General features: G+C 35.3%; 1 protein-coding gene and 1 long non-coding RNA gene across 2 annotated transcripts; one reads left to right on the forward strand and one right to left on the reverse strand.

Moving 5' to 3' along the window:
• The first annotated feature begins 19,137 nt into the window (after positions 1-19,137).
• On the forward strand, positions 19,138-23,106 carry LOC130466743 (uncharacterized). Its single transcript, XR_008926895.1, has 5 exons — positions 19,138-19,196; positions 21,296-21,417; positions 22,153-22,233; positions 22,539-22,607; positions 22,898-23,106. It is a non-coding gene; the product is annotated as an uncharacterized lncRNA (long non-coding RNA).
• Positions 23,107-23,862: 756 nt separating this feature from the next.
• Positions 23,863-25,012, reverse strand: LOC130466725 (uncharacterized). Its single transcript, XM_056835341.1, has 3 exons — positions 24,409-25,012; positions 24,037-24,134; positions 23,863-23,895 (listed from the first exon to the last, which is right to left on the reverse strand). Exons 1-3 carry the CDS (start codon positions 25,010-25,012, stop codon positions 23,863-23,865), a joined length of 735 nt encoding a protein of 244 aa, XP_056691319.1.
• Between the last annotated feature and the right edge of the window lie 2,235 nt (positions 25,013-27,247).

Raw genomic sequence — 27,247 nt, forward strand, 5'->3', positions numbered from 1 at the left:
AAAAGCAATAAATAACTTAAAACATGCATAAGATATTTGTGATCTAGTATGGCCCGACTTCATCTTGAAGCTTTGACTTCAAAGTCCGTCTTGAAAATCTCCGTGGGAGGCACCATTTTCTTCAAATAGGATAAGCTATAACTAATTACAACTATTTGATGGTTCGCATACCATTATTGAATTGAAAAATAACTTTGGTACTTTAGACCAATTACATTCAAATTAATGGTACGCAGACCATATTTTCTATCCTATTTGGGCCATACTAGTCACTTCATAACCTGCAAAACAGTACATATACAATATATACCATTCACCCATTCATTATCATGAATGGCCCACATAGCTGGTTAGTAAAACACATTATGCATCACGTAAACATTTGCAGCAATTAATCAAGGGCACCAATAATCTACCAATTATTCAGTCCTTATTAATTCTAATCAAGTTGTTTTAACCTTAAGGATTTGTAGACCTAATCAAGAGTTTATGACTAAAAAGCGCTCCCACTTAAACCAATAAATTCATATGCTTTACTGATTTTAAACATAAAAATGTATTTCTAGTCTAACCGGAAACATACAAATTTAATTAAAATTTAAAGCTCATATAAATTTATAATTGAATCCAAAAAGTTTAATTTAATTTCAGTCGTATTTAAATTAATTCATGATTTTAATTTTAGTAAAATAATTAGAATAAATAACATTTATTATAATTACAATATTCAAAATTAAAATCCAAGAAAATAATTTAAATTCTTAATTTTAAAATTAATTAAAATTACGTGAACTGGAATTTTCAAATTAAACATTCAAAACGATCTTTAATCGTAACACAAACACCCTACGCGTTGCACGCCCATGGGCCGCACGCACACAGCCATTGCTGGCCATGTGCGCGCAGCCCATGCGCTCGTCGCATAGCTGCTGCATCCCCATCGCAAGCCTCTGCACGCATTGGTGCTCGCTGCGCGCGCCAGCGCTCATCGCACGCGAGCTATCGCTCGCAGTGCGCGCGCGACATCGCTCGCTGGGCGCGCGACATCGCTCGCTGGGCGCGCGAGCCATCGCTCGCTGGGCGCGCGACATCGCTCGCTGGGCGGGCGACATCGCTCGCTGTGCGCGCGAGCAATGCTGGCTGTGCGCGCGAGTCCTCGCTCGTTGTACGCGCGAGCAATGCTGGGCGCAGCGCTCGTGGCACGCGAGCTTGCGCTCGCTGCGCGCGAGGCTGCGCGCTCTTGTGCGAGGCAGCGCGCGTTGTGGCGCAGCTCGCTTGCTGCCCACACGCGACTGCCTTGGCTCGCCCTTCGCCCATGCCCATTCGTCCATTGCTCGTGGCACACGACACAAGGCAGGGCTGCTGCCTTGTGCTCGTGCACTACGCCCTTGCTCATTGCATTCGTGCCGCACGGGCGACGAGCTCCCTTGCTCGTCGTCGCATGCCCGCATTATACAACACCCCTTAAGGGTAACACGAAGCGTCCATTGCTTCGTGTGTGCAAGTTTTATGAACGAATCGCATAAAAAATTTAAAATTTATATTTAAAATTAATGACAAATTAATAAATAATATTAATTTCATAATTTTAGGGCGATAAATCGAAAATTTATTATCCAATTGATTTCCGATTGTTATGGATTCAAGTCTAGGTCATAAAAATTTAAAATTTATCATAAATTTACAATTTTTATGGTGGTTTTTAATCATAGGTTTCTAATTAAATTACAATTAATTATGAAAATCAAATTAATTCTAAATTATTCTAATTTTCAACAAATTAATCATAATTACAAATTAGATTGCATAATTAACAAGACTAGGCATTCAAACTTGTTAAACATATGCAGTAGGTCAATCAAAAATTCAAGATTTATCAACAAGAATCGCAAATATTTAATTTAACATCTTAAATTTACGAAATTTTGCATTCGAAAAACTAAAACCTTCGAAAAGTCATAGTTAGGCTTCGAATTTGAGAATTCTGGGTTCGGCAGAAAAATACTTTTTTTGTCAAAATTTTAGAATGCCTTTTACATGCGGAATTGACACAAAAATCACTCAATTCGGATGAGTAACGAAGAAACTGCCGAAAAACTGCGTACGTATAATTAAATAAACGCAATTTGCAATTAATTAACAATTACGAAAATTAATCACCCCTTTTAATTCTTGCAAATTTGTAATATTTAACCATGTTCATGCAATTTAGATTATGAAAATAATAAGGGGCTCGTGATACCACTGTTAGGTTATGATACATATGACATTACATATATCATGCGGAAACAACCATTAACCCAGGACAACATATTATTTACACATAATCATATAGCATAATTTAGATGCATACTCTTTGTTGCGTGCCCTCCCTAGCTGCGCCCGAACCGAACGAGAACAAGTCTTTAGGACTCCAAGTGTCGTCCCTCCGTAGATAGTCCACAGCACGTCCGGATCCGCCTTAAGATTGACCAACTAGAATCGCCCTTAAGGTACTAGAAAATTTCGGCACTTTATGAGCAAGATGTGTGTTTTAATTTTCTCTCAAAAACTCACTTTTTGAATACTTTGAAACTTGTTATAAATTGTGAGCCCTAGCCTCATATTTATAGGGGTATGGAAAGGGAATCGAAATCCTATTCAGATACAAATTAATTAAACCTAGAATCCTACAAGAACTCTAATTTAATTAATTTATCAAATAGAATTAGGAATTTAATCATTAACCGAACTCTGCATGTTTTAGGAAACGTGCACGAACACAAACACTTGCACACACACGCACGGCAGCCACGATGGGCCCCCATGCGTGCGCGCGAGCAGCAGCCCACGCAGCGCCCGCGCGCGCTGCGCGCTGCGCGTGCTGCGCAGCCTGCTGGGCCTGGCCTTGCGCTGGGCCTGGCGTGGCTGTTTGTGCGGCGCGCTTGGCTTGCTGGGCGATGGCCTGGCTTCGTGCTGGGCCTCGTCCGGCAGGCCTCGTCCGATGCTTATTCGTACGATGCGCTTCCGATTAAATTTCCCGATTCCAGAATTCATTTCCGATACGAACAATATTTAATATTTCCGATTCCGGAATTAATTTCCGTTTCGAACAAATATTTAATATTTCCGTTTCCGGAATTATTTTCCGATTCCGGTAATATTTCCGATTCTGACAATATTTCCGTTTCCGGCAATATTTCCGATTCTGGCAATATTTCCATTTCCGATAATATTTTCCGATACGTACCATGTTTCCGTTTCCGGCAACATCTACGACTTGGATAATATTTATATTTCCGATACGATCCATATTTCCGTTTCCGGCAATATCATCGTTTCCGGAGTATTCATTTCTTGCCTGTGACGATCTTAGCTCCCACTGAAACCAAGATCCGTCGGTTCCGAATATTCATAGATGGAGTATTTAATGCCATTAAATACTTGATCCGTTTACGTACTATTTGTGTGACCCTACAGGTTCAGTCAAGAGTAAGCTGTGGATTAATATCATTAATTCCACTTGAACTGAAGCGGCCTCTAGCTAGGCATTCAGCTCACTTGATCTCACTGAATTATTAACTTGTTAATTAATACTGAACCGCATTTATTAGACTTTAACATAGAATGCATACTTGGACCAAGGGCATTATTTCCTTCACTTGGGGGGTTTAACCAAAATTACTTTATTTTGGGCCCAAAATTTTGTGGCCTTATACGTCCAGTTGGACCGCCTTTTAGCCGGCCCTGCTAAACAAGAGGGCCAGTAAGCATGGGCGCCTTACCCCATTTTTAAAATTTTTGGTCCAATAAGACCCAGCAGGCTTGACGTGGGTTGGGCTCATTCAAGCCCACAATTCGTGGACTCGGCCGACCCATAATCATATTTAGTTAGAAGTGGACGTAAACCACTAGCTAGTGTACTACCTCAGACTCCCTTAGAAGTCATGGTGATGAAGTGCTTATGTCTATACCTAGGTAGGTCGTATTCGTCGTAATGAATTTCTTCCTTTTATGGTGCAACAAGATAATAATGGATGGTCCATCAAAAACAAAGAGATTATAATGGATGATATAGAAATCTCAGTGACGACCCTCCCATAATGCAATGTAAAGTCTAACGTACTCGAGACTTCGAGGGTGACGGTTAGGAAGTTGTGAAGAAGGTCGATTAGGGGAAATTCTTGTGAATCAAGTTTTATACGAAGTATTACCTCTGTTTCTGAAAGTTCTTTACGCTTTGAAAAATGTGTCCAAAGTATAAAAACTTTGACCGTAAATTCTCACTATTATATACATCAAAATATTACATGTAAGATCTTGTCAGATTGGTCTCGGTATGTATTTTCAGAATATCAAATTTTTATAATTTTTTTCACATACGAAATTGGATATATTAATAGTTAAATATTGCATTGGAGTTCGTGCAAATAGTAACTGTAAAGATCTTTTTGAAACGGAGGAAGTAGTGGCTAAGATTGAGGGTGGTTTGTGCATGATAGGTTTTATGTTCGAACGTTCACATCTTCATTGTAATTTGTATAGTCCTTGCGGTTAGTTGCACCCAAAAAAACCTTTTACAAAAAAAGAAAAATATGTTCGTTTAATAAGGCTAATGAGCTACACCATTTATTCCCAATATGATTTCACGGTGTAATCTTCTTTGGTCTTGTGAGGTGGACTTTCTCTTCTTCCAATATGTGCAGCGCAGGCCCGTATTTTCATGGTATCAGATCGTACATTACTGACTCATTATCAACACCCATACTAAGTAATATTGATGGTCAACGGCGGATCTTTGTTTGGGTTGGGATGAGCCTGGCCCCCCCGGCCGAAAAATTTTGCAGTGCATGTTTAGTTACGCCACCTCTTAAATTTGTGTATAATTGTATAATTACATAATATATTGCTTAATTTTTTTCAAACGGTCTCACTCGTAAAACTGTTTAAGATTCGCCCTTGTTGATGGTTACTCCACCTATCACGAATTGTTGTGGGCAAGGCTATGCTCATATTCAACAGAATGTTAATTATTCAATCCATGACTTTTAACACTTTATAAAAAAGTATCACTCCATATGAATTATGACTTTTAATTTTGTAACTCACATGCAAATTACCAACTTTTGTGGACTAATATTGCCATTAGCGAGAAACTTGAACACAATGTAGACATGTAGTCCATTTGGGCCTCACGGAAATACTGCTGGATCTGATTAGCAACTGTGATTGTAAAACATATGACCCGTATTCTAAATAATAGTCTTGCCGAATTATTGATTCTGGCTCAGTCCAATACCCACGCATTGACGCCGCATACAATTGTTACTTATACTGATGCGGATTGGGGCTGGTGTCCAGGCAGGCAGACGCGGTCGACTTCGGAGTTTTGTTGTTTCCTAGGCATAAATTTGATTTATGGGTCCTCCAAACGCCAGCAAACATTATCAAAATCTAGTGCAGAAGCAAAATATAGAGGCTTCACAAATGTTGTTGTTGAGGCATGTTTGCTGTGAAATCTTTTACTTTAGCTACATATTATCCTCTCCGAAAGGAAATTGTTCCTTATTGTGATAATAACAATGCAATCTACCTCACTCGCAACCCACTACAACACCTACGCACTAAACATGCATGTCGAGATGAATATCAATTTTGTTCGGGAGAAGGTTGTGTTGGGTCGAGTATGAGTGCTCCATGTTCCTCGAGATATCAGTTTGCAGACAATTTCTTGAAATGTCTTTTGCGATAATTATATTTTGATTTTAGAAATAGTCATACCGTACGACCTCCTCCTGCTATAACCGTGGGGTGTGATAGGGAATATAATTCTCTTATGATATGGATTGTACATTTCGAGTCACATTAAGTTTCCTAATATAGTTATAACTACTATAACACCATAAATATGATCAATATAAGGTACTCTAAGGAAGTTTCACAAATCTAACACTAATTTTATTTATATAATTACTCTTATTGTAATTTCCAATAGGTCATCCATAAGTTTTGTTAGGTTCAACAAAATAAATCCAGGGTTCTCAAGTTCTGATAAATACGAGTTTCAAGTCATGAAATTTGTTCAAAACATAGTAACTTCGTGTCTATTAATTTCAAGTCTGGTCGATATTTTTCACTACTTGTCAAAATTATTGTAAATGTCATAGATGTGATAAGGGTTGGGTTCTCTTCACCTTATTCTTGTTGAATTAGACTAGAAAAATCATACTAGATCAGGAAAAAAAAAAGCACTCGCAAAAAACATTTAGACCAGGCATAGACCAAGGTTAAATCAGACCACACCAAAGACTAGAAAAAAATATACCAAATCAGGTAAAGAGAACGGAACCTAACTAAAGTAGCAAAAGGTGCACAAGTGATTAAGGAATCCTTCCATCTTAGGGGTAACTTGGTAGGAGTGATTAAGTACTAATTACATGTAATTAAGAACATAAGATGACTCATGTGAAGAAGTCATTGGAACTCACGTTCGAAAAACCCAAGACAACCGACCAAACCGGCCATTAACATTTAATGACGGCATGTTCTTCTTCCATGATAATTGCCACACTGGACTTTTATTTCCTGTTGTCGTTGAGGAATGTCCATCAATTACCGGGATGTGCGCCACCGCAGCCACCGCTTTTCATTCGAACATTTTATATTTCTGCTGTACCTCACGGCAGAGCGTTCACTTTACTACCGCCGTTAAATTAGGCTGGAAAATACATCTAACACCCTAAACAGTGAAAAAAAAAAACACAAATTCTTATTTACAATGGGTGTACAATAAATATTGTACATCGGAGTAAAAGTTAACTCAAAATGCTTAAAAGTTAAGCATATATATGTAAAAGTTATCTATTTTTCAATATTAAATTTTTCATTTTAGTAAAACTTATTTCTTCAAAATAACTAATAATGTATAAAATTAATCATTTAACCCTTTAAAATATTTATCTATCAATTTTATTTTACTAATATAAAAGTTAATCAAAACTAGGTTAAAGTTACGAAAAAAATGGTTAAAGTTATCTTAGTGTACAATAAATTTATTGTACACCTTGTGCGCACAAGAACTGCACAAAAAAAAGAGTAAGTTAGACCCCCAACAGTGGAAAATATATTATGTAATAGCTTAGACCTCATTTGTTTCCTTAAAGCTCCGTTCTATTCGACGTATTTTGTTTGAACTTATGTTATCTGAGCTTATCTGAACTTATTTTATCTGAAAATACTTTTTGTCTGAAATAAATTTATTTGCGTGTGAAAATGTCTGGAAAAAAAACTTAAATTTGTTGACTTATATTATCTGAACTTATCTGAACGTATCTGAACTTTTTTTGTCTGAAATAAGTCGAACATAATAAAACCTAATTGTGTACATTACTCTATACAAGTATGTGTTTTTCTTTTTTCCGATGCATCACACTATCATTCGCCTATGAAATATTTCCTTTGTTCTTCTTTGTCGACATATTTATTTTATTACTTTTGTCAATGAATATAATACTAATTTCTCTAAGTACATTGGTTGACCCTTCAAAATTCAAAATACTTCTTGAAGAGCTATAAGAGCATCAATTATGGTGCACTCTTAGCTCACTCTTAAAGAGAGAGAAATTTTAAAAGTTAACTCTTAATAAAAAAAGATTTAACTCTTAGTTACCTCTTATTTAGAAGTTGATTAAGATATCCTCTAAATTAGGGGTAAACTCTTAGAAATAAGAGGGGGGTGAGGTGGATGATTGTGAGAATATTATACTTGTTTTGGACATTTTTGTTAAAAATAAATAAATACATGTAAAAGGTGTTTAAGAGGGAGTAAATAAGAGATACTCCGTAGTTATTTCTTGGGGTTTTTAATAGATAACTCTTATTAAGAGATGGTGATGAGGTGAATGAAGAGAGAGATTATGAGTGGGTAAATAAGAGTGACCCTTATAATTGATGCTCTAAGAAAGCCTATTAAAGGAACAATTGCAGAATTTGCACCCGCAATTTTTTCCACTATCTCTCTACAATTATTCCTAAAAACACCCAACGTACATTGGTTGGTTCCTTAAATAAGCTACCCAATCCTTTTTTACCATTTTGTGGTCCATAATTAATTGTCTTTTAACCAAAATTACTATCCATTTTTCAAAGTTACTCCCCACTTTTCAATAAGAATCAACTCTTGGATGGGCTCTTGGGCAAGAGCTACATTGAAGTAGCTCTCCATGAAAAGCCCCTCAAGAACCACTCAAGAGCCAGAATGTTGACCAAGACATAGTTCTTGTTAAGTTCTTCGCTTACATCACAAAAAGCAGTCCAAATAAAGTATTGCTAGAAATCAAAACGTATCAACTAAAGAAGATAGGTGTATTGCTTTTATACTCATGAAACTGAATGTCCCTTAGAAAAAAAAAATGGTGGGAACAAGTCTGCTTGAAAATATACCGAACAACTAGTTAGTCAATTTTTGGAATAATACTCACGTTTTAAACCAAAATGTCATTTGATGTCACTATTACCTTTGTTCACTACTTTGTGTTTTTCTCATTTTGTGTCTTTATAGATTCTGATGCTAGTGGAGTTAAATAATCTCTCAATAAATATATAAGAAAAATATATATTATTGAAAATCTTATTTGATTTATCTCAAGGTAGAACTTAAGAAAAATTAAAAAATTGAACGTATGTAAATTATATATTTATAAATACTGATTCAAAATATGTATTCAATCCTAACACTTTAAAACATGTAAACTTCAATTTACTATTGCAGCAATAGTGTGCTGCCTATTTTGCCCCTAACTTTCAACCTTAATTACTGAATTTTGCCATAATGTTGGATGATGCCACATGTTCCATCAACCATCTGCCTTCTTTGTTCCTCTTTGTTTCCCCTTTCCTTTTCCTCGACACTGGGATCTTCATCCCCTTTCATTTTCAAAAAACCCTAGCTCTCCTCTCTACAATCTCCTCCGCCCCTTCACACATCTCCTTCCATCACCCTAGATTTTAAGATCGTCAATGTTCGTTCTTCTTCAAGAGGATGTTGTTTTATGGTGACACTACAACAAAAGGGTACATATTTAGACGGAATAATTGTGACGGTGTGACAAAGGGTCGCAGGAGTTTTGTCAGCGCGTATATGAATTTGCAAATTGCGACACTCTAAGCAGTCGAAATATATTTCGACGTTCTAAACCGTCGTTATTAGCAAAAAAAAAAATACGTGGAACCCACGTGTTTGTAAACCCACAAAACCACTTACACATTCAGGCTAAAAAAATCCCGCTTATTCTCCTAAAATTTTCGTTGAATCGCGCTTTACCCTCACTCCATCTCCCACGTTTCCCTCAACCTCCTCACCGACCTACCTCCAAAACCTAACATCCCTCTTCAGATTTCCCGATGAATCCGTCTTCACCCCTCCTCACCTTCAGCACCATTAACGAATTCCTTGGATTTCGTCTTCAACCTGTACGTTAACACAATCAAATCTCTCAATTCTCTCAGTTCATCCCACTTTTATCTCACTCCTTATTCTATGTATTCATGGAAAATCCCAATTCAATTCACAATTCGCCCAACAAATTCAAGTTAAATTCGCTTCTTCCACTGGTTTTTTTTATCGGAGAGCATCCTCTGATTTTTTATTTGCTGCTTCCTTGGCGCATCGGACAAATTCGCTCCAGTATCTCGATCTTTCAGGTTAGTTTTTTTTATAACCTTTGTTGCAGAAATGAGGCTTTGCATAGTAAATTTTATGTTTTTTCTTGATTGCAGAACGATTTAAGTTAATCCTGGGGTGGGAGGTTGCTTTTGATTCCATCTCATATAATAAACATGTCTTATTATAAATTTTGGGGCTCGTTTTAAGAATAAGATCAATAGTTCTCCCTTTATTTTGTTATTGCGAGGAACCCTAATTTCAATAGATATTTGAGGTTCAACATTATGAAAGAAATTGTTCTTGATGTTTTGCTGATTTTCGTGGATATCTTGGAAAGGATATTTAATCCAACATATGGGATTGGTGGATTTGTTGATGAATTTGGATAGCACTGTGTTTTTGTTCTTGTTGGCGAGTTTGATTTATGGGTCTTATTCTAGTGCTCTTGGTCAAGTTCCCAGGTTGCTAGTTGTTGCTGAGAGCCTAAGAGGCAAGTCCTTTAAAATTAAAAACCTACTTAATTTTTTTCACTAAGATTATTATTGTTGTGTTGTTATACATGCTACTCCTAGTTACAAAATTGTATCAAAGTGTTGTATGCTTTTGGAATTATTGAGCTGAGGGTAGTTTTGCTCTATCTTGATGTTCTGATATAAATAACTGAGCTGAGACTCTGAGAGTAGTAAAGTTGGAATTTGGGAATTTCCCTTAAGTTGAATTGTTGGTTGATCATATGAATTATGCATTTATGTTTTGCTTGAATTTTGACAGTAAAAAACAGAGACCGAGTTATGACCCTAGTGTTTCATACATGGTTATCATAGGGAGCTAGATTAGAGGCTGATTGCTTGTATACACTGCATTGGCTGCATATGCACAGAAAAAATGTTAGTAATTGCAGTAGCTTTTATGTAGTGGGGATTGCAGCAGTTGCTAGCATACAACATGCTAGTGAGGGCCGATTCTATCAGATTTTGCAAGCGTGTGGTTGTGTCTTGTTATGAGTGTGTTTTTATGAGACAGAAAAATGCTTTGATTTGACCTATCCATTTGATTACTTCAATTCCGAGAAAGTAGCTATGTTCTCCTGTGTCTTTCATATAAAACTGAGCTGAGATAAGAGATCTAGCATTATCTATGGCCCTTTGACAATTTCCTGCCAAGATTAGATCATCCACATACACTAGAACAGCTACAAACTTTCCATCTTTGTTCCTTGCGAATAATGAATAATCAGTCTTTGATTGTTCATATCCAAAAAAAATTAATGCAGAGAGGACAATTTAGTAAATCAATGCCTTGGTGCTTTCTTTAAGCCATAAAATGACTTCATCAATTTGAGTACTTTACCCGGAGATTGAGTACGTTTCCCGCTTCACGTATTATGATGCCCTGGTCATTCATAGCATTCAGTGGTGGCCGACAATTCAATCTGGCCGGCTGTACAGTTTTGGGAAGGAGAGCGTCTATTTGTTTTTGTTAATTTGTTGAAACTGCTGGGTTGTTTGATGCATGTTATGCTGGTGATGTTGAATTGCTAATACTTGTTGCTCTGTATATTGATCTTCTGATCTGCTGCGTCTTTGATCTAATTTTATGTTTGGTTCTGTTCTGCCTAATCTGCTGTCAGTATGTTGTTCTGTGTGTTTTATGCTGTTTTTGCCTTTGTTGACTTAGGTTTCACTGAAGTTTTTTTGTTGCATTTTGTTTTTGGTGATTAGGTTGTTTGTGTTTACAACATAGAATGTTAGTGAGGAAGTGATGCCTTTTATAGCTTCAGTTTTTGTGAGATAAAGTTGTTGTACTACCCTTGTTTTCTTACCATAAACAAAGGCTTCTGAAATCTGGCTGGCTGTAAAGTTTTGGGAAGGAGAGCGTCTTCTTAGTTTCTCTATTTTTCTACTAGAAAAAAATGGTATACTGCTTATTTGTTATCTCTTTTTGTAGTTTCGGTTGCCGATAGTCTATTCTTGGGACGGTAGTTGGAGCAACTGACCAACTTCTCCTTCCCTGTTGCTACTCCAGGTATTATCATTACTTTTCAAAAAAATTGGATTTTTATGTTGTATTTCTCTTGATTACCTTTGTACTTTCTGAGACCGATAGTCTGTTGTTGGCACGTTTGTTCGGGCAACTGGCAAACGTCTCCTTCCTTGATGTTGCTATTCTCATATTACAACAGATCTGTTGTTTTTATGTTGCTTTAATTTCTAATTTTATGATATAATAGCTTCAATTTGCCTTTTGTGTCATTATGTGAATGCCTTATTACTTAAGTCAAATCATTGTTCTTCTCTAAGAAGGGGGTTGGTTCTGACTTCTGCTTATCCGTTTATTTGGTTAATTACTTAAGCCAAATCGTTGTTCTTCTCTAAGAAGGGGGTTGGTTCTGACTTCTTCTTATGCCTTATTGCTTTAATTTCTAATTTTCTGTTTATTTGGTTCCACCCTATCCATTTCTGCTATTAGTAATTTACCTTATCCGTTTCTGCTATTAGTAATTTACCTTTCAGAACATCTGAATCCAGTTTCTATTAAAGTCCCCATCACATCTTTTGCCAATTTATTCACGTGCTAGGGCTACTCTGCTATCTTGTCTATATTCTGAGCTTGCCTCTGGTTCTGCTTTCTGTTAGGCTCCTCGATCAAACTCGAGTAATTTTTTTTTCCTGAGCATTTATATGGTATATTGTCTGTCAGCAAGGTTACACTTACAAATTGTGCTTTCACACAGAATTAAGGAATTGACATGCCTTTGGATAGATGACTGTAATTAGATCAGTACGCCCTTTAGCCAACACCCTGTGAGTGTGCAGTCTCATGTTCTTATTTTTTCGATAGTTCTATGTCTTGATTTTGCTGTTTTCTGATTGCGTTTCTGTCTTAATTTAAAAAGGATGGGGGTGCTATTCTATTACACTTCACTTGTTGCTATGCCATGCGATTATGTTTGCACTTGCTTAGCAGTGGTAATTCTACTTTTCTCATGCACTAAGTGAACTTTTTTACTATAATGACTATCTGGTTTGCCCACCCGCTCTATTTGATCCAGTGGCTGCTGTTATGTGTTGTTATTGTTCTTAGTTTGGTTTGATTTAAAGAAAAGAATTCAGTGAGCTTAGTCTGTAATTTTCTTAGTGATTAGAAGTTCAAGATCAGAGTAGGTGAACAGGAACAGACTGTTCTTACATTTACCTGATGAATAGAATCATAGATAAGAAATCACAAATTATATTTTCTTGTTTGCCCCTTAATTATGCGGTAGCAAAGTACAAGGTCATATTCACAACGGTGGTGCTACAAGCTTTGCTAATCAGAGAGCTGATTTTGATTGTTTTTCAATCTTATTTGGTTTGTTACATTTCAGTTGCTACAGGTGCTAAGGAGATAAGAACATAAAAACACGAATATTGTGGCATAAGTGATCTCGTGGCACATGTGATCTGTTAGTTTAAATTAACCAAGCATGTCTACTAACTTATTACAGAGTAGTAATAAGTTAGTAGATATGTTTGGAAGTAATCAAAGAGTCCTAGGGCCAATTTATTGCAGCAAACAAGAAAGACGGCACCTGAGTTTAAGTTAAAAGGATACCAGATCTGTCACATATCATAACCCTTTAAAAAGCAAGAAAGCCTTCCTAACATTTCCTTAACAATAGTAGAATGACAATAGAACCCTTGCATTACACTTGAATTAAATAATTTTCCCTCTAGCCTATCTCCCTTGGTCGGTTTCACTTTTGCTCTTTGGCCCTTTCACGGCTCTTCATTTTCTTTCCCCAGTGAAGTTCCTAGAGGTAGTCTACATCGCTGTCCACCAGCGACAAAAAAAACCCATACCCACCAAAAACAAAAAAAAAATTGGAAAGGTGGCCCACACTTAAATAAAAGTGTACAAGTGTTGCTAACTTGTTATATACTGTCATTGGTGATATAAGTATTGTCATTGTTATATATATACTGTCATTGTTGTATTAAAATACTGTCACAATCACCCAAAAAAAGGAAATTATGTATACAAGTGTAATGAAATAGAAAAACTAAAGGGACAACTTAAATTAATGGATAAAAGTGTTGCATATTAAATAAATGGATAAAAGTATGTATACAAGTGTTATATAAGTATTATAATGGTTTACATAAATACTGTCATTGTTGTATTAAAATACTGTCATTGTTGTATCAATTACTGTCATATTGCCGATATTTAATAATTTGTTTGACTTTTCAACTCATATAGCGAAAATACAATTTTGCCCTGGGTATGGGGTCTTTTTGTCGCTGGTGGACAGCGATGTAGCCTGCCTCGAAGTTCCTACACTCCCTCTCTCTCCTCTACCTTCCTCTCCCAAATATCTCTCTTACTCCAATTAATATATTCGTTGCTGTACAGATTCTTCTGCCGAAATGCCGAGTATGTCTCTCACTATCTTGCAGGCCTTCCGATCGACGAAACTCTGATTGAATTCTACTCCGATGTTCTTCCTCACACTATACATTGACACTTGTTATGGCGATTCTTCGATCAATTCCGGATATATCAGTGGCGAATGTTCAAATTCTGAAGGTAAATTTCAAAATTCGTAACCAATTTTGCACTCTTTCTCGTCCATCTTGTGTGTGCGGGTGAATTCTAGGGTTTTAGTGTTACTTTTTTTTTGGTTTATCTCGGATTGAGTAGATCACAATTAGGCTAACAGGCGCGAGATTAATGATTTGAATTTGGAAGTTGTTTCAATTTTCTAGAATTTTTGTAATCTGTTTAGTAAATTTTAGGGTTTCAACATTTCTTGAGGATATCATAGAATACTAAGGTGTTAATTTCTGTTCTATGGTACAACTTTAACCAGATAATAAAACGTTTTGATTTTGTATTTCAAATTAATCATGGGGTTTCAACTGATTTTTAGCCAATTACTGATTTAGTTAATACTTTTTGTTCCTAATTAGTGATTTCTTTGCATGACCGTTCATTAGATCCAAGTGGAAGTGTGTTGTGACTTGTTGATTGGGGTACGTAGACGAGAGAATCAGGAAGGAATTATTCCAGATGCCGATTTAAGGTATTTTCAGCTAAAATTATGTCTTTGCAAGTTACATATATCTTCATCTTCTGCTATTTTTTTTCTCCATGATCCCTTGCTTCCTTTGATTTGGGAACTAAGTACTTAAACAGAGACTACTGATTTAATCTTAAGATGGACGATCGATGAATTCTGATCAATCGTGTTGGTTGTCTCTAGAATAGGCTTTGACGACTCTCACTTTGCTTTTGACTCAGCAAAATAGCAAATGAAATTGCTTCAAATTATTCTTTATTCATTTTGATTTGATTGACTCTTGCATCTGACAAATTTTTGTTTTTCGAAAGTTGTTTTAATGCAGTACGTACTTGTTGCTGAATAAGAGGCTTGATCAAATTTGTTTTTTTTACTCCGCATAAAGTTATCCGGAGGATGTGTTACCTCTAGCCCTTCAGGTACTAAACACAATCTAATGTTCTCCTATAGGACCCTATGGACTCTTGAGATTTTTCAATGCTGCTGTGAAAACATCCATTTTGAATTATTCCTGCATTTATTTTTTAAGAATGATTGTAGTAAGCGCATTTCCCTTGACCATTGTAGTAAGCATGTTGTGGCCATTTTGTAGTAATAACAAAGTAGCCCCTGGTCTCTTACTGTTTTGTGAGCTCATTATGCTAACTTGATTAATATTTTGATACATGCCCGAGATGACAAGTCACAATATGCAAGGCATTTGTTGTCTACTACGGATTTCATTTAGAAATAGGGAAAAACATCAGCTAAGTAGCAGTAGTAGTCATTGGGTGAATAAATATGGCATTCGTTAATTCTCTTTGTTTCTTGAGGGTACTACTATTCAATTTGATAGATAACTCGTCCGCGTATCACTTTTGTTCCAAATAGTTGTGAATCTATGATATTGTTTGTCTTTCTCTTACTTGGATTGTTTCGGTTAGATGTAAAACGGTTTCTCAAAGTCCATGTTTTATTTGTGTAGGGGAATTTTGAACCTTGGTCTTCTTTCATCATTTGATTTATCTGATTTTTAGGGGACAAAGGCCAAACTAAAAGACTGGCAACATTAAGAAATACTGTTGAGGTTCTGCTTCAATAGCTTGGGAAACACCTGCAGCCCAATCTGGCCGATCATTTGTAATGAAGTTTCTTTATGGATAAATTTGTTACTTTTGGTGCTCTGAAAAGTCAAAGCTACTTGGTAGTGACTTGCTTTTGAAGGTATTTTGATTATAAGAAGTCGGTCATTTGTAACTCTTTTATTTTTTAATTTTTCTGGGTCTTTTTAGGGTTTACATAGGTGTAAATGTGCATGCCTTTATTTTCAGGGGTTTTTTTGCTTTTAGTATCCCGAGTATTTGAAACTTGATTTCCCTAATGATTAATTTTAGTGGGTTTATTTTTGGACTTTGCAGGTTTTCCTTAAGGAATGGTGGCTTTCGAAACCTGAAGGTGTATATCTCTCCTCCTAGTGTGTATTTAATTGTTTACTGTATTCATTAACAGTTTGATGCTTGTTCATTATAACTATTTCTAGCTTATGTGGACTCATCTTAGCTGTTTCGTGCATAGAAACCAATCTCTCCCCTCCAGCATACTAATCGGTCCTAGATTCTAGCTTAAGGGTGCGACCAGATTCAGAATTGAGAAGATCCCTGATATTCTTGTTATAGATTTCTAGTCCAGAAATCCTGCTAGTGAATTCTCTTTCCGGGGTCTGTAATCATGGGACAAGCGATTAGTTTGACATATCAACTATAGGTATATGTATATATTCTCTAGCTGCGAATCTGCGATACCTAACTTTTTTTTTTTTGTATATATATATATATATAGGGTCAACCTCCAATGAGAAGTTTCTTAAAATGAGAAGAATGAGAAGGAGTATAGACTGTACAAATTAAATTGATCCAATGGCGGATATTTCACGGAGTCGTGAGTCGTAAACTGACCGAAATTAAATCTCATTTGAAACAAATCCCATCTCTTCTTTCTCTCTCCACAATCTTCCACCTCCTCTTTCTCTCTCCACCATTTCTCATCCTGAAAAGTTCTACAATTACCAGCTTTTTCTCTTACAACTTCTTCACCGGCAATCTTCTATTTCTTCAATTTATTAAAAATCCATTATTTGAAAATTCCCAACTTAGTTTTCAATTGGTATTTTAAGTAAAGATATTGACTAAATTCCTACGCTAATACCAATGAAGCAAACACTTATACTAATACCGATGAAGGTTTCCCCCTTATAACAATACTCTGTACCTTTATTTCATGATGTTTTCGATTAAATTACTGTACTGTTGATTAGAAGAAATATTGGGTTTTTTTCTGGGATTTTTTGCGAAAGTTGAGTGTGTGGCAGTGAAAGGCCAAGTACCTGATAAGACATGATTTAATAAGAAGGGTTTTAGCCAAAATTAACTTATTAGAATTAAAGGTGACTTCACAAGAAACACTGAAACAGTATATTTTTTTAATTTGCTCATTTTATTCAAATGAGCACAAACAATTTGCTCATTTTATCCAAATGAGCAAAATTAATTTGTTCATTTTATCCAAATGAGCAAAATTAATTTGCTCATTTTAACAAATGAGCAAAAATAATTTGCTCATTTGATGGTGACTTCACAAGAAACACTGAAACAATATTTTTTTAATTTGCTCATTTTATTCAAATGAGCACAAACAATTTGCTCATTTTATCCAAATGAGCAAAATTAATTTGTTCATTTTATCCAAATGAGCAAAATTGATTTGCTCATTTTAACAAATGAGCAAAAATAATTTACTCATTTTATCAAATGAGCAAAAAAAAAAATCAAATGAGAAAATTTCCAAAAATTAATTAGCAAATTCTGTAAATTACCATTACTTGTCGAAAATTATGTGTTCAATTGAATGGTGATTGTCGATTGAATTAATAGTATCTCCAATTTAATTATCCATACACAAAACTACACCTTTTTTGGTTTGCAGTGGTAGTGTAATTGATGATTGGGCTGATGAGAGGAGAGAGAAAAATGGGGATATTAGCTTCCATTGTTGAAAGCTTGAGGAGGAGAGAGAAAACACAACTCAATTATGGAAGTTTGGAAGTTGACCAGTTAGGCGAGATTACGATGGTGGTGACTGGTGGTGCGGCGATAGGTTGGGCGGAAATACGGTGGTGATGGGGCGGCGGCGGGTTGGGCGGAATCACGATGGTGACGGTGCGGTGGCACGTTGTACGATGGAGCGACCGGAAGGGAGAATGAAGAGGGTAAGGGTTTTGCTTCCATGGTAATTGGTTGAATGCATGAGGAGAGATACAATGGAGCTCAAATAAAGGAGTATGACTGTTGAGAGGAAGAAGACCGAAGGAAGTAAAATAAAAGAAAACATAAAGTATAAAACTCATCGTTAATCTCGACGGTTGATTTAAAGGGCTAAGATTCCTTCTCATTCTTCCTATTATAAGGTGCTTTCTCATTTGAGTGTAAATCTATATATATATATATATATATATATATATATATATATATATATATATATATATATATATTTGACATATATTTGACATATTAAATTTTCTTTGCAGATTATTGATGATTCAAGTGGTAATGGTATATGTAGATCAAGACCAACAAGTTATCTTGAAGCTAAGCTAGCATAGCAATAGGTTTACTTGGTAATTAGTTTGTACGTAGTCAGGAAGTAGTTTTTATTAAATTTTGGACTTTCTTGTAGAAAAAATGATGTTAGGAAGTTGTTTTTGTTTTAACATATTCCTTTTATTTCAGTTAACTAGACTCTGAAAACTAATTTAATGTATGGATGATTTATATCGTTATCGTTATAATCAAAGCACGACGTTACGGTGTTTTATGATAATGTAGTAGAGTATTTGATTACTACCATCTATGGTCAATATATATTTTATAAATAATTTGTGATTTTAGATTAATTGATTATATATATATATATATATATATATATATATATATATATATATATATATATATATATATATATATATATATATATATATATATATATATATATATGTGCGCAAATTGTGACGCTCTAAAGGGTCTAAATTATTTTGGAGGGAATGAGGAGAACTCGCACGAAAGTGAACATATAGGGACTCTAATAAGAGTCCATATATTTCGGGTGTCTAAAGCGTCTCTATATGGTTTATAGTGGCGGAGAAATGTGTCTATAAGTGTGCAAATAGTGACGCTTTTTGCTGTCTAAATATTGCGACTATCTATAGAGTCCCTATATCCCAAATAGCGGCGGCGAAATTCATCGATATTTTGCAAATTGTGACGCTCTAAAGCGTCGGTAAATAGCGGCAATGAAAATAGCGACCCCCTCCCAAAGCGTCGCTATGTGAAATAGCGACATTCTATACCGTCGCAATTTGTCCCAAAAAGCGTCACAATGTGCCGCGTTTTTTTGTAGTGTGATAGAAGGCCACGTTCGAGGATTCTGAGAAGGAGTACAACATTGATACATCGGAAGGTACAAACAAAGAAAACTCAAAGAAAGCTTTTTTATGATTAGCTGCTAATATTTCTTTACTGGGTTTGTGTTTTTTTTTGGACTGAGGTTTGAGAATATCCCTCATATGACTGATTTTGTATTAGGGTTTTGTGTTTTGGATCTACAATTTAGTTGAATTGGTTCATACGAGTATCTCTCGTATCTCTCTGTTGAATTGGTTCATACGAGTACATCCCTGTGCAGGTGCAAAAAGCCCCCTCGTATGGGTATTTTGCTATCGGAGTTTTGTGTTTCTGGGTCAATTACATAGCCAAATTGCTTAGAAGTTAGAATAACTATTGTTGATTCAACAAAGAAATTTGATGTTCTTTATGTTTAAATTTACTGTAGTTGCGTGGTCATCCTATTGGTGTTGTTCTTACCGGTCTTTGCTGGAGTTGTGTTTTTGTGTTGAGGTGCGCAGCGGCCCTCATATGTGTATTTTGATACTGAGGATGTGTGTGTTGAGCTCCATGGATGAACAACTGAATTTGTGGGAAGCAATTTGAGAATTATGGGAGTGAGAAGATGGAGTAATTGGGGAAGGGAGTAATCGAGGGACAGAGTTGAGAAGAAGATGGATTAATTTGAGGGAGTAAATTCCTTTTTGTTAATTTTTGTTAATGATTTTTGTTTTCAATTTCATTTAATTGGGATTAAATTGGTTGAAATTATAATTATGACATCACATTCCGATTAAGTTAGCAGGAATGTGACCCGGGGTTGAAATTTAATAAGGGAGCTTAAGTTTTGGGTTGTAATTAACAAAAATGAGAGTTTGAGGTTGTAACCCGTAAAATGTTAAGTTTTTAGGGTTGTATTTGGAAAGTTTTCCTTTTTCAAGAAAACTTCATTTATCTTTAGATCAGCTTGACCTACTTCTTTTAGGAATAAGAGTGTGATAGTAAGCTTGATTACTTCATTCATCCGTGTTTGATGTAATTGAGACTTGAGAGGCTAACCCTCAAGTGAGATAGTAAATTAATTTCCGTCCACTGTTGTTTTATCTGAATTATATGTTGTTCAAATGCCTTTAATTTTAGATATTTTAGATTATCAAACAGAGGGAATAATTATTTTATTTGAGTATTTGATTTTCGCAGGCTGAAGCAATTCTATTAGCTCTAGGAGGGTATGGGGAGATATGAGGTATATCCAGGACACAAATATTGGGAATCATTCTTAAATAGATATCGCCAAAAGAGGAAAGAGTGGAACTTTGATGAGTTAATTAGGTTTAATGTTTTGGAAGTAAGTGGCAGGGAAGTATGGTTGAGTGATATATTGTAGTTACACTGTATAGGCACTTGAATTTTTGTAAGCTGCCTAAAATGATTTTAGTTACACTTTGAGGGTTGCTTGAAACAAGGTTCTTGAGTCTAATGTGACTAATAGTACTAAGCTTACTCACTCTTGTATTTTTTTTTTCCGTAATAGTTCTTGCTACTTTGAGTGATGTATATAACTAACAAGTGATCTCTTTATTGATCACATTTCACCTCCAAATTCTTATTTCAGAACTCAATAGTTGGTTTTTTTCCCGTAATAGTTCTTGCTACTTTGAGTGAAGGCTGGCATAAACAAGCAATTATCCGACTATACAGTGAGTTTTTAGCCGAATGTTCCCCTATATAGTGAGACTTATTCTTGTATTTTTAATGACTTGAGTGTCTCCGTGACTTGTTTGACTTGTGCACAATGTCACTGATATCTTTTATAAGCTATTGTTGAGCTTGGTCTTCAAATACATGTTATTAAGCTTGGTCAATTATATTAACTTTTCCATTCTTGTAGAGTCCAGCCATTTATATTAACTGAATATAATTTGCATAGTTTGTTCAGCCATTTGTGATTTGTACAATTAGGTCAGTTCGTTTAACTGTGTGGATAAGGAAAAAGGTTTTTGTTTCCAGGCCTATGGATTTATGCTCTTCGAGAAAAAAAATTCTTGGATTTTATTGTGTATTTATGTTATTTATCTCTAATACATGTTTGGTAATTGTATAGGATACTAGATTAGATTTTTCTTGGGTTTGTTGCATGATTTATAGCGAATATGTATTTTTGGCAATTTTCAGGATATTAGAGGGAGCGCTGGGTTCTCACTGAAGAAGGAAGAATCTATGCTACTGCAGGCTCTCCTGAAGTGCAAGTATACCCGGCTATACCACAAGAGGGTATCTCGCCAGATGAACTTGAGGTTGTCGGTTTCTGCTTGCTGTAGATATGGTTTGCTTTATTCCCCGCTTCAATTACTTGTATTCAATTTTGTATAATGAATTTTAGGGATTCAATTTTGTTTGCTTTATTTATCACGAACTGGTTTGCTTTATTAGAATCAGGACTGATTTTCTCACAATATAACTCATTTCATATTCTCATTTAGCCTTATGTTTGTACGATATTCTTTAATTTTCCTGAAGTTTGAGCTTCGCTTCGTTAATTTTAGCTTAGGATTTCTGATGATTTTTTCATGTTTAATTGGAATCGTTTGTGCACTTGAAATCGTCTTTGTGATGTTATTGTGTTGCATTTTTGTCATCAGTTTATGTTGTGGTGAAGAAATAGTTCGATGACTGTAAAAATCTATGTTGATTTATAGAATTCGGTGATTTACTCACAAGATGATTTGTAAAAGTCTATATTGATTTATGGAATCAGGAGATTTACCCACGAGATTATCTCATATCATTTAGCCTTTCTAAATTCAAATCATCATTTAAAAGGAGGGAGATAGTGGAGATGGGGGGAGAGAGTGTAAATAGTAAGACTCAGAGATAACTATAAGAGATAGAGAGATACATAGACAGAGAGATAAGTACATTGCCGCCTTTGCTGACAAAAAAATCTTGAAACTAAGGAACTGTAGTTAATTGTACTATTTATATCTGAACTTGTTATTCCTTTGTCTAAATCAATGCTTCTTAAGTTGCAGGTTCTTTCTTCAATTGCATATTATCAGAAAATATTCAAATAGCAGCTGTTTGACAGAATCCTGATCATATAGCAGGCTCAGGTAAAGTGCTCAGGTTCTTATGATTCTGGACCAATGTCCTTCCTTTCTTTTCTATTAAATTTAAGGCACATAGTAAAAATACTCTACAGACGATGAGAGTATTTTGAGTTTTAGGGGGTTTAGGGGTTCTTGGTGTACGTTCAGAGTCTTATCTTCTCCCAAATTTTCAATTTTTTAGGGGTAGGTATTTAAATTTTGCTTTTAGGGGTTTTACTATCGTTCCCCCATTCTTTAATTTCCGCAATTTGGGAGCATTATTGACATTCTAATGTTTACTATCATTCCTCCATTCTATCTCTTACTAGGGTGTGCTGTGAAGATTTGGTGGAGATCCACAACTTAAGTCAATGATACACTGGGTTTCAGCATCTCAGGTGAGCTTTACACAATACCTGTTGAACTGACTTGAGCTGTACCACAATACCTGTTGAACTGGGTTGGTGTTAGGCCGTCTTAAACTTGGTATTTATCCCTGATATAATTTCTCAGGGTACACCAACCTTTCATGATACCAACACTAATTTGGCTTCACATAGTTCATGCTTTATATAGACTAGGTCTTATCAGTGTTACCTTATTTCTATTTGTGGTTCATTATCCGTGAAATGGCTGCCAATCTAAAATCATACAATTTCCCTAATTCTGCTCAAATTTTTTGCATCAGGCTACCTTTAAACATATCAATTATAGGTGTGGGTTTCCTGTTGCAAAAAAGACTTATTTGATCAACTATACTATCGTCTTCATGGTGGTTCTCTCGTATAATGTCGTCTTCATGGTGGTTCTCTTATAACGGCTGCTACGTCAGGAAAACTAGAACATTTTAATGGCGTTTTCATGGTGGTTCTCTCGTATACGATCTTCTTTCCAAACGATCTTAGAACATCCCATTTTCAAAGGTACACCAGTTTCATAAACCCAATTTCTATTGTGGTCTTCTTAGCTTCACTTAAGCTGCAATTTCAATAAATTTTTTTGGATAGTGATAGGAAGCTTTAATTTTGCTTCTGGGATCGTTCAGTATCATTTGTTGTTTTCAATTTTCTGTTTTTTACAAATTATGAAAACTTTTCAGCTTTTTGTTGTCAGTTTTCAAAGTCAGCCTGATTACTGTAGGTATGACTATTATTTGGTTCATGATTCAAACTATTTGGGTTTGGTTGTTTAGTTTGCAATCAGAATGGGTTGGTCTGTAATTAAAAGTCATATTTTAATGGAGGTTTCGTTTATTGAACACCGTGTCATCGTTCTCTATTTTGATTGCTTTTCTAGCTTATACGAAGTATATTATGCTTGCAAAACGAAATCAAAACAAGATAACACAGGCGAGTGAAGCAACACTTAACACCCTCCAAAAGTCAACATTGGTCAGTTCACTTTAAATGACAAGTGACAACTGCAGCAACAAAATAACCTACATTGCAAGAACATATATACAACATTACCACAAGTAGCCTCTAACACAATCCTGCAATAACTCCGATACACAACCACCTATAAACCACCAGCAAACGCCATCGCTTTACTACAGCCACAACAGCTCACGAGTGCACCTAATGAGCCTACGATCTGAGACGTCTGAACCTGCTGACTTTAGAAACTGATGCACTACACCAACTGCAACAATCTCTACACAGCGCCTCTAACCTTGACTACCCCATACTGCCAGAACCAATCCAAACCGAAGTACTAAATACAAAATGACAATATTACAGAGTTCTTAAGCTAAAAATGACCAACACATTGTTAACAAATATTAAAATGCACCAACAAAAAAGGTTCCAAATCCACCAATCTAATTACCAAAAGAGCAAAGTCAACTTTGTTTATTGATAGAATATTACAGGCAAACCCACATCGTACATCAAGTATGCAACCATCAAAATGCGTCCCAAAAGTGACTACAATATTATCAAAAGTTAATGAGTAATCCGTACCTCACATTCTGAGATTTTTGTAAACTGATGCAGTACCTAACCTGAAGTAGTAGCAATATTTGACTAGGACTAAGCATACCATAAGCATAAATTAATTAGCATATTACACTTCGTATTTCATTAGATTATATAATCATCAACCCCAAACCAAATTAAGGTAATGTACACAACAAAATACAAGAAAAGAGTCTCATACAAATCAATGCAAAGCAAACACAATACATTTCGTAATCTTTACCCTTACTAACAAGGCAACCTTGCTGCAAGAAACGTTTTTGATCTTCGTCGTCTGGGTATGAGTAAGATGGTGAGACGAGTCGTCTCAAGGATAGGATGTTATCCACAATCCACACTATAATGTTGACATCCACATTCAAACAAGCACTAAGGCTTAAAAATCTTAGTTTTTTACACGGCTTTATCACCTCTTTTACCCCTTCTTCTGTCAACTCGTCGCAATCCTCTAGATCCAAATGAGCCAGCCCAGGGCACATCCTCACCAACATCCCTAACACTTCATCAGTTATTTCTAAATCTTGTACATTCAACACCTCTAACATTGAGATAACCGCGTCTTTTCTAGATACTTTCAGTTCGCAAGTTAAGTTCTTGTTCACGAGTCCCCTGTTGCACTCCAGGATATCAGTTAAATCCAGTTGGTTATCGCGTTTAAAACAAGAAGATAGCCTGATCTTCTCCACTTTGGGACAAATATTCAGGATCGTTTTCAGACCTGAAGTGGTCAAGTATGAATTTGATGATAAATCCAAGCCCTTTATTGCGAAGTTCTTCCTAAGGCCATCATTATTGCATTCTTCTTTTCTGAGGCTTGAATATGTCATTTGAAGATGGCATACGAGGGCATCTTTGAGTGAGCGCTATAAAAGATGAATCAGATAGATTGGGACTCCGAGGGAGAGAGATTGATGTCAGACTATGGAGAAACGGAGACAAGTACTCTGCATACTCGTTTGTAAGGAAATTTGCTCCCCCAAGTTCTAAAGAAGTTAGAGATTGGTACGAGTGTAGGAGCCTTGAAATTCCAGCAAATGCATTGCTTTTGTTTCATTATTTAGCAGTACGTATTGGAAATGTTGTCGTCGAGGACACTCAACATTGTGTCTGTCACATTAGAAAGGATGGTTTGTTTAATTTTTGTCATTTTTAAAAAAAAGTTAGCTCATTTTTTTAAATCCCTCCTTATCTCAGGAGCAACGTATAATCTACAAATGAAGTCTCAGGGCAACAAATATGGAACATGATATCTTAAACTTACATATAATCAATCAACAAATTTCTACAGCACTCTCTCAAAATACAATTTAGAGTACACCACAACATAAGTGAACTTGATAAATGAATATGAAGAGCTAATTCTATTTGGATTTTCTGGTAAATATAATGTAAACAAATATTCAGGGTGCAATTGAAATTTCACCAGCGCAAATAAACGTAATAAACGTAGTTATCCAACTCTAAAATACTATTATGCATAAGACCTTATATCAGGTGATTGAGTGCGACAATAGTCTGTGTATAATTATAATTATAATCAATAATTGCAGGACGGACAAGTTTCTTGCTTTCTTGCTTCATCATTGATCAACTAAGTAATAATGTATCTTTTCTTGCAGAGTTGTACGTTGCCACAAAGTTGGGCGAGGAACTATCGCGACTGTTCTTTATGCTATTATGTCGGTCGTGTTTAATTTCTCTATACTTAGTCATGTATTTTTTTTGTGCTTAGCCATGATTTCTATATATGTAACCTACATCAAGTAATTAACGGTGTTTCTTTTCATGATTTCAACTATTTCTATAGAGTAATTAGGCTTATGATTTACAAAAGGTCTTGCGCGCACAAGGTGTACAATAAATTTATCGTACACCCAGATAACTTTTATGCAGTTTTTCATAACTTTAACCTATTTTTCTGTAACTTTTATATTATAAAATAAAAAAGTTGATAGATAAACATTTTAAAGGGTTAAATGATTAATTTATACATTATTGGTGATTTTGAAAAAATAATATTTATTCAAATGAAAAAATTTATCACTAAAAAATAGATAACTTTTACCTATATAAATGTAACTTTTAAGCATTTTGAGTCAACTTTTACTCCGGTGTACAATATTTATTGTACACCCATTATAAACAAGAATTTGTGTATGATTTATATAGTGTCTCGGGAGATAGTTTTTTATATCTTGGGGGAACGTGCGCGCTAGCGCACGTTCCAACAACTAGTAATGATAAATGTAACAAAAACATTTTTTAGGACTTCCTAAATAAATATATTTTAGAAATGGAGGTGTAATTAGGACTGAGCAAAACTATCTGAAAATCCGAATATCCGATAATCCGATTCGTATTTGATCCGCTTTTTTGGATATCCAGTATGAAAATTGAATTCGGATCAGATATCCGATCCGAAAATTCAAATACCAAATACCTATTTGGATATTGATTTTCATCATTTCGGATATCCGATATCCGAAAAATATCCGAAATAAAAATAAAATCTAATGCAATTTATTCTTAATTTTTACAATGTGAAAAATTTATGAAGTATATGCTCCGTAACACGTTAAAAGTAAGCAACACTAGGCCTTTGTTTAACACTAAGGCATAATTAGTTGTATGTTTGAAGTCGTCGATTAATATAAATTTTTCGGAGATTTTAGCACTTGTACTTGTTTTTTATACAAAGTAAGAATTTATGTATTCTTAAATTACAGTTCTCAATTTCATAATAAGGAACTTTATTTCTTTGTTTTGGATAGTGAACGGTGAAATTACAAGTAAAAGTGAGAAATTGATGGAAAACAAATTTAAATTTTTTAAAAAAAACATTAAGAAATTGGATATCGGATATCCGGGATACCCGATCCGAAAATTTTCGGTTATCGGATATTTGATATCCGAAACTTTTCGAATCAGATACAAATATCAAATTTCACAATTTTCGGATTCGAATATCCGATCCGAAATCATATTTCGGATCGGATATCCGATCCGTGCTCACCCCTAGGTGTAATGATGTTTAGTATCGGTCACTTAAGAAGCTTTTTTAA

Source organism: Spinacia oleracea, chromosome 2, assembly GCF_020520425.1.
Source record: "Spinacia oleracea cultivar Varoflay chromosome 2, BTI_SOV_V1, whole genome shotgun sequence".
In the NCBI taxonomy this organism is placed as follows: Eukaryota; Viridiplantae; Streptophyta; class Magnoliopsida; order Caryophyllales; family Amaranthaceae; genus Spinacia; species Spinacia oleracea.

Bases quoted from the DNA above. Each gene is read 5' to 3' on its own strand.
- LOC130466725 (XM_056835341.1), bottom strand. From the start codon at position 25,012: ATGACATATTCAAGCCTCAGAAAAGAAGAATGCAATAATGATGGCCTT. The intron at 24,135-24,408 runs GTAAAGATTACG...ATAATATTGTAG, and splicing joins AGGTTGCCTTGTTAGTAAGG to TCACTTTTGGGACGCATTTT. The intron at 23,896-24,036 runs GTAATTAGATTG...TGGTTCTGGCAG, and splicing joins AAGTTGACTTTGCTCTTTTG to TATGGGGTAGTCAAGGTTAG.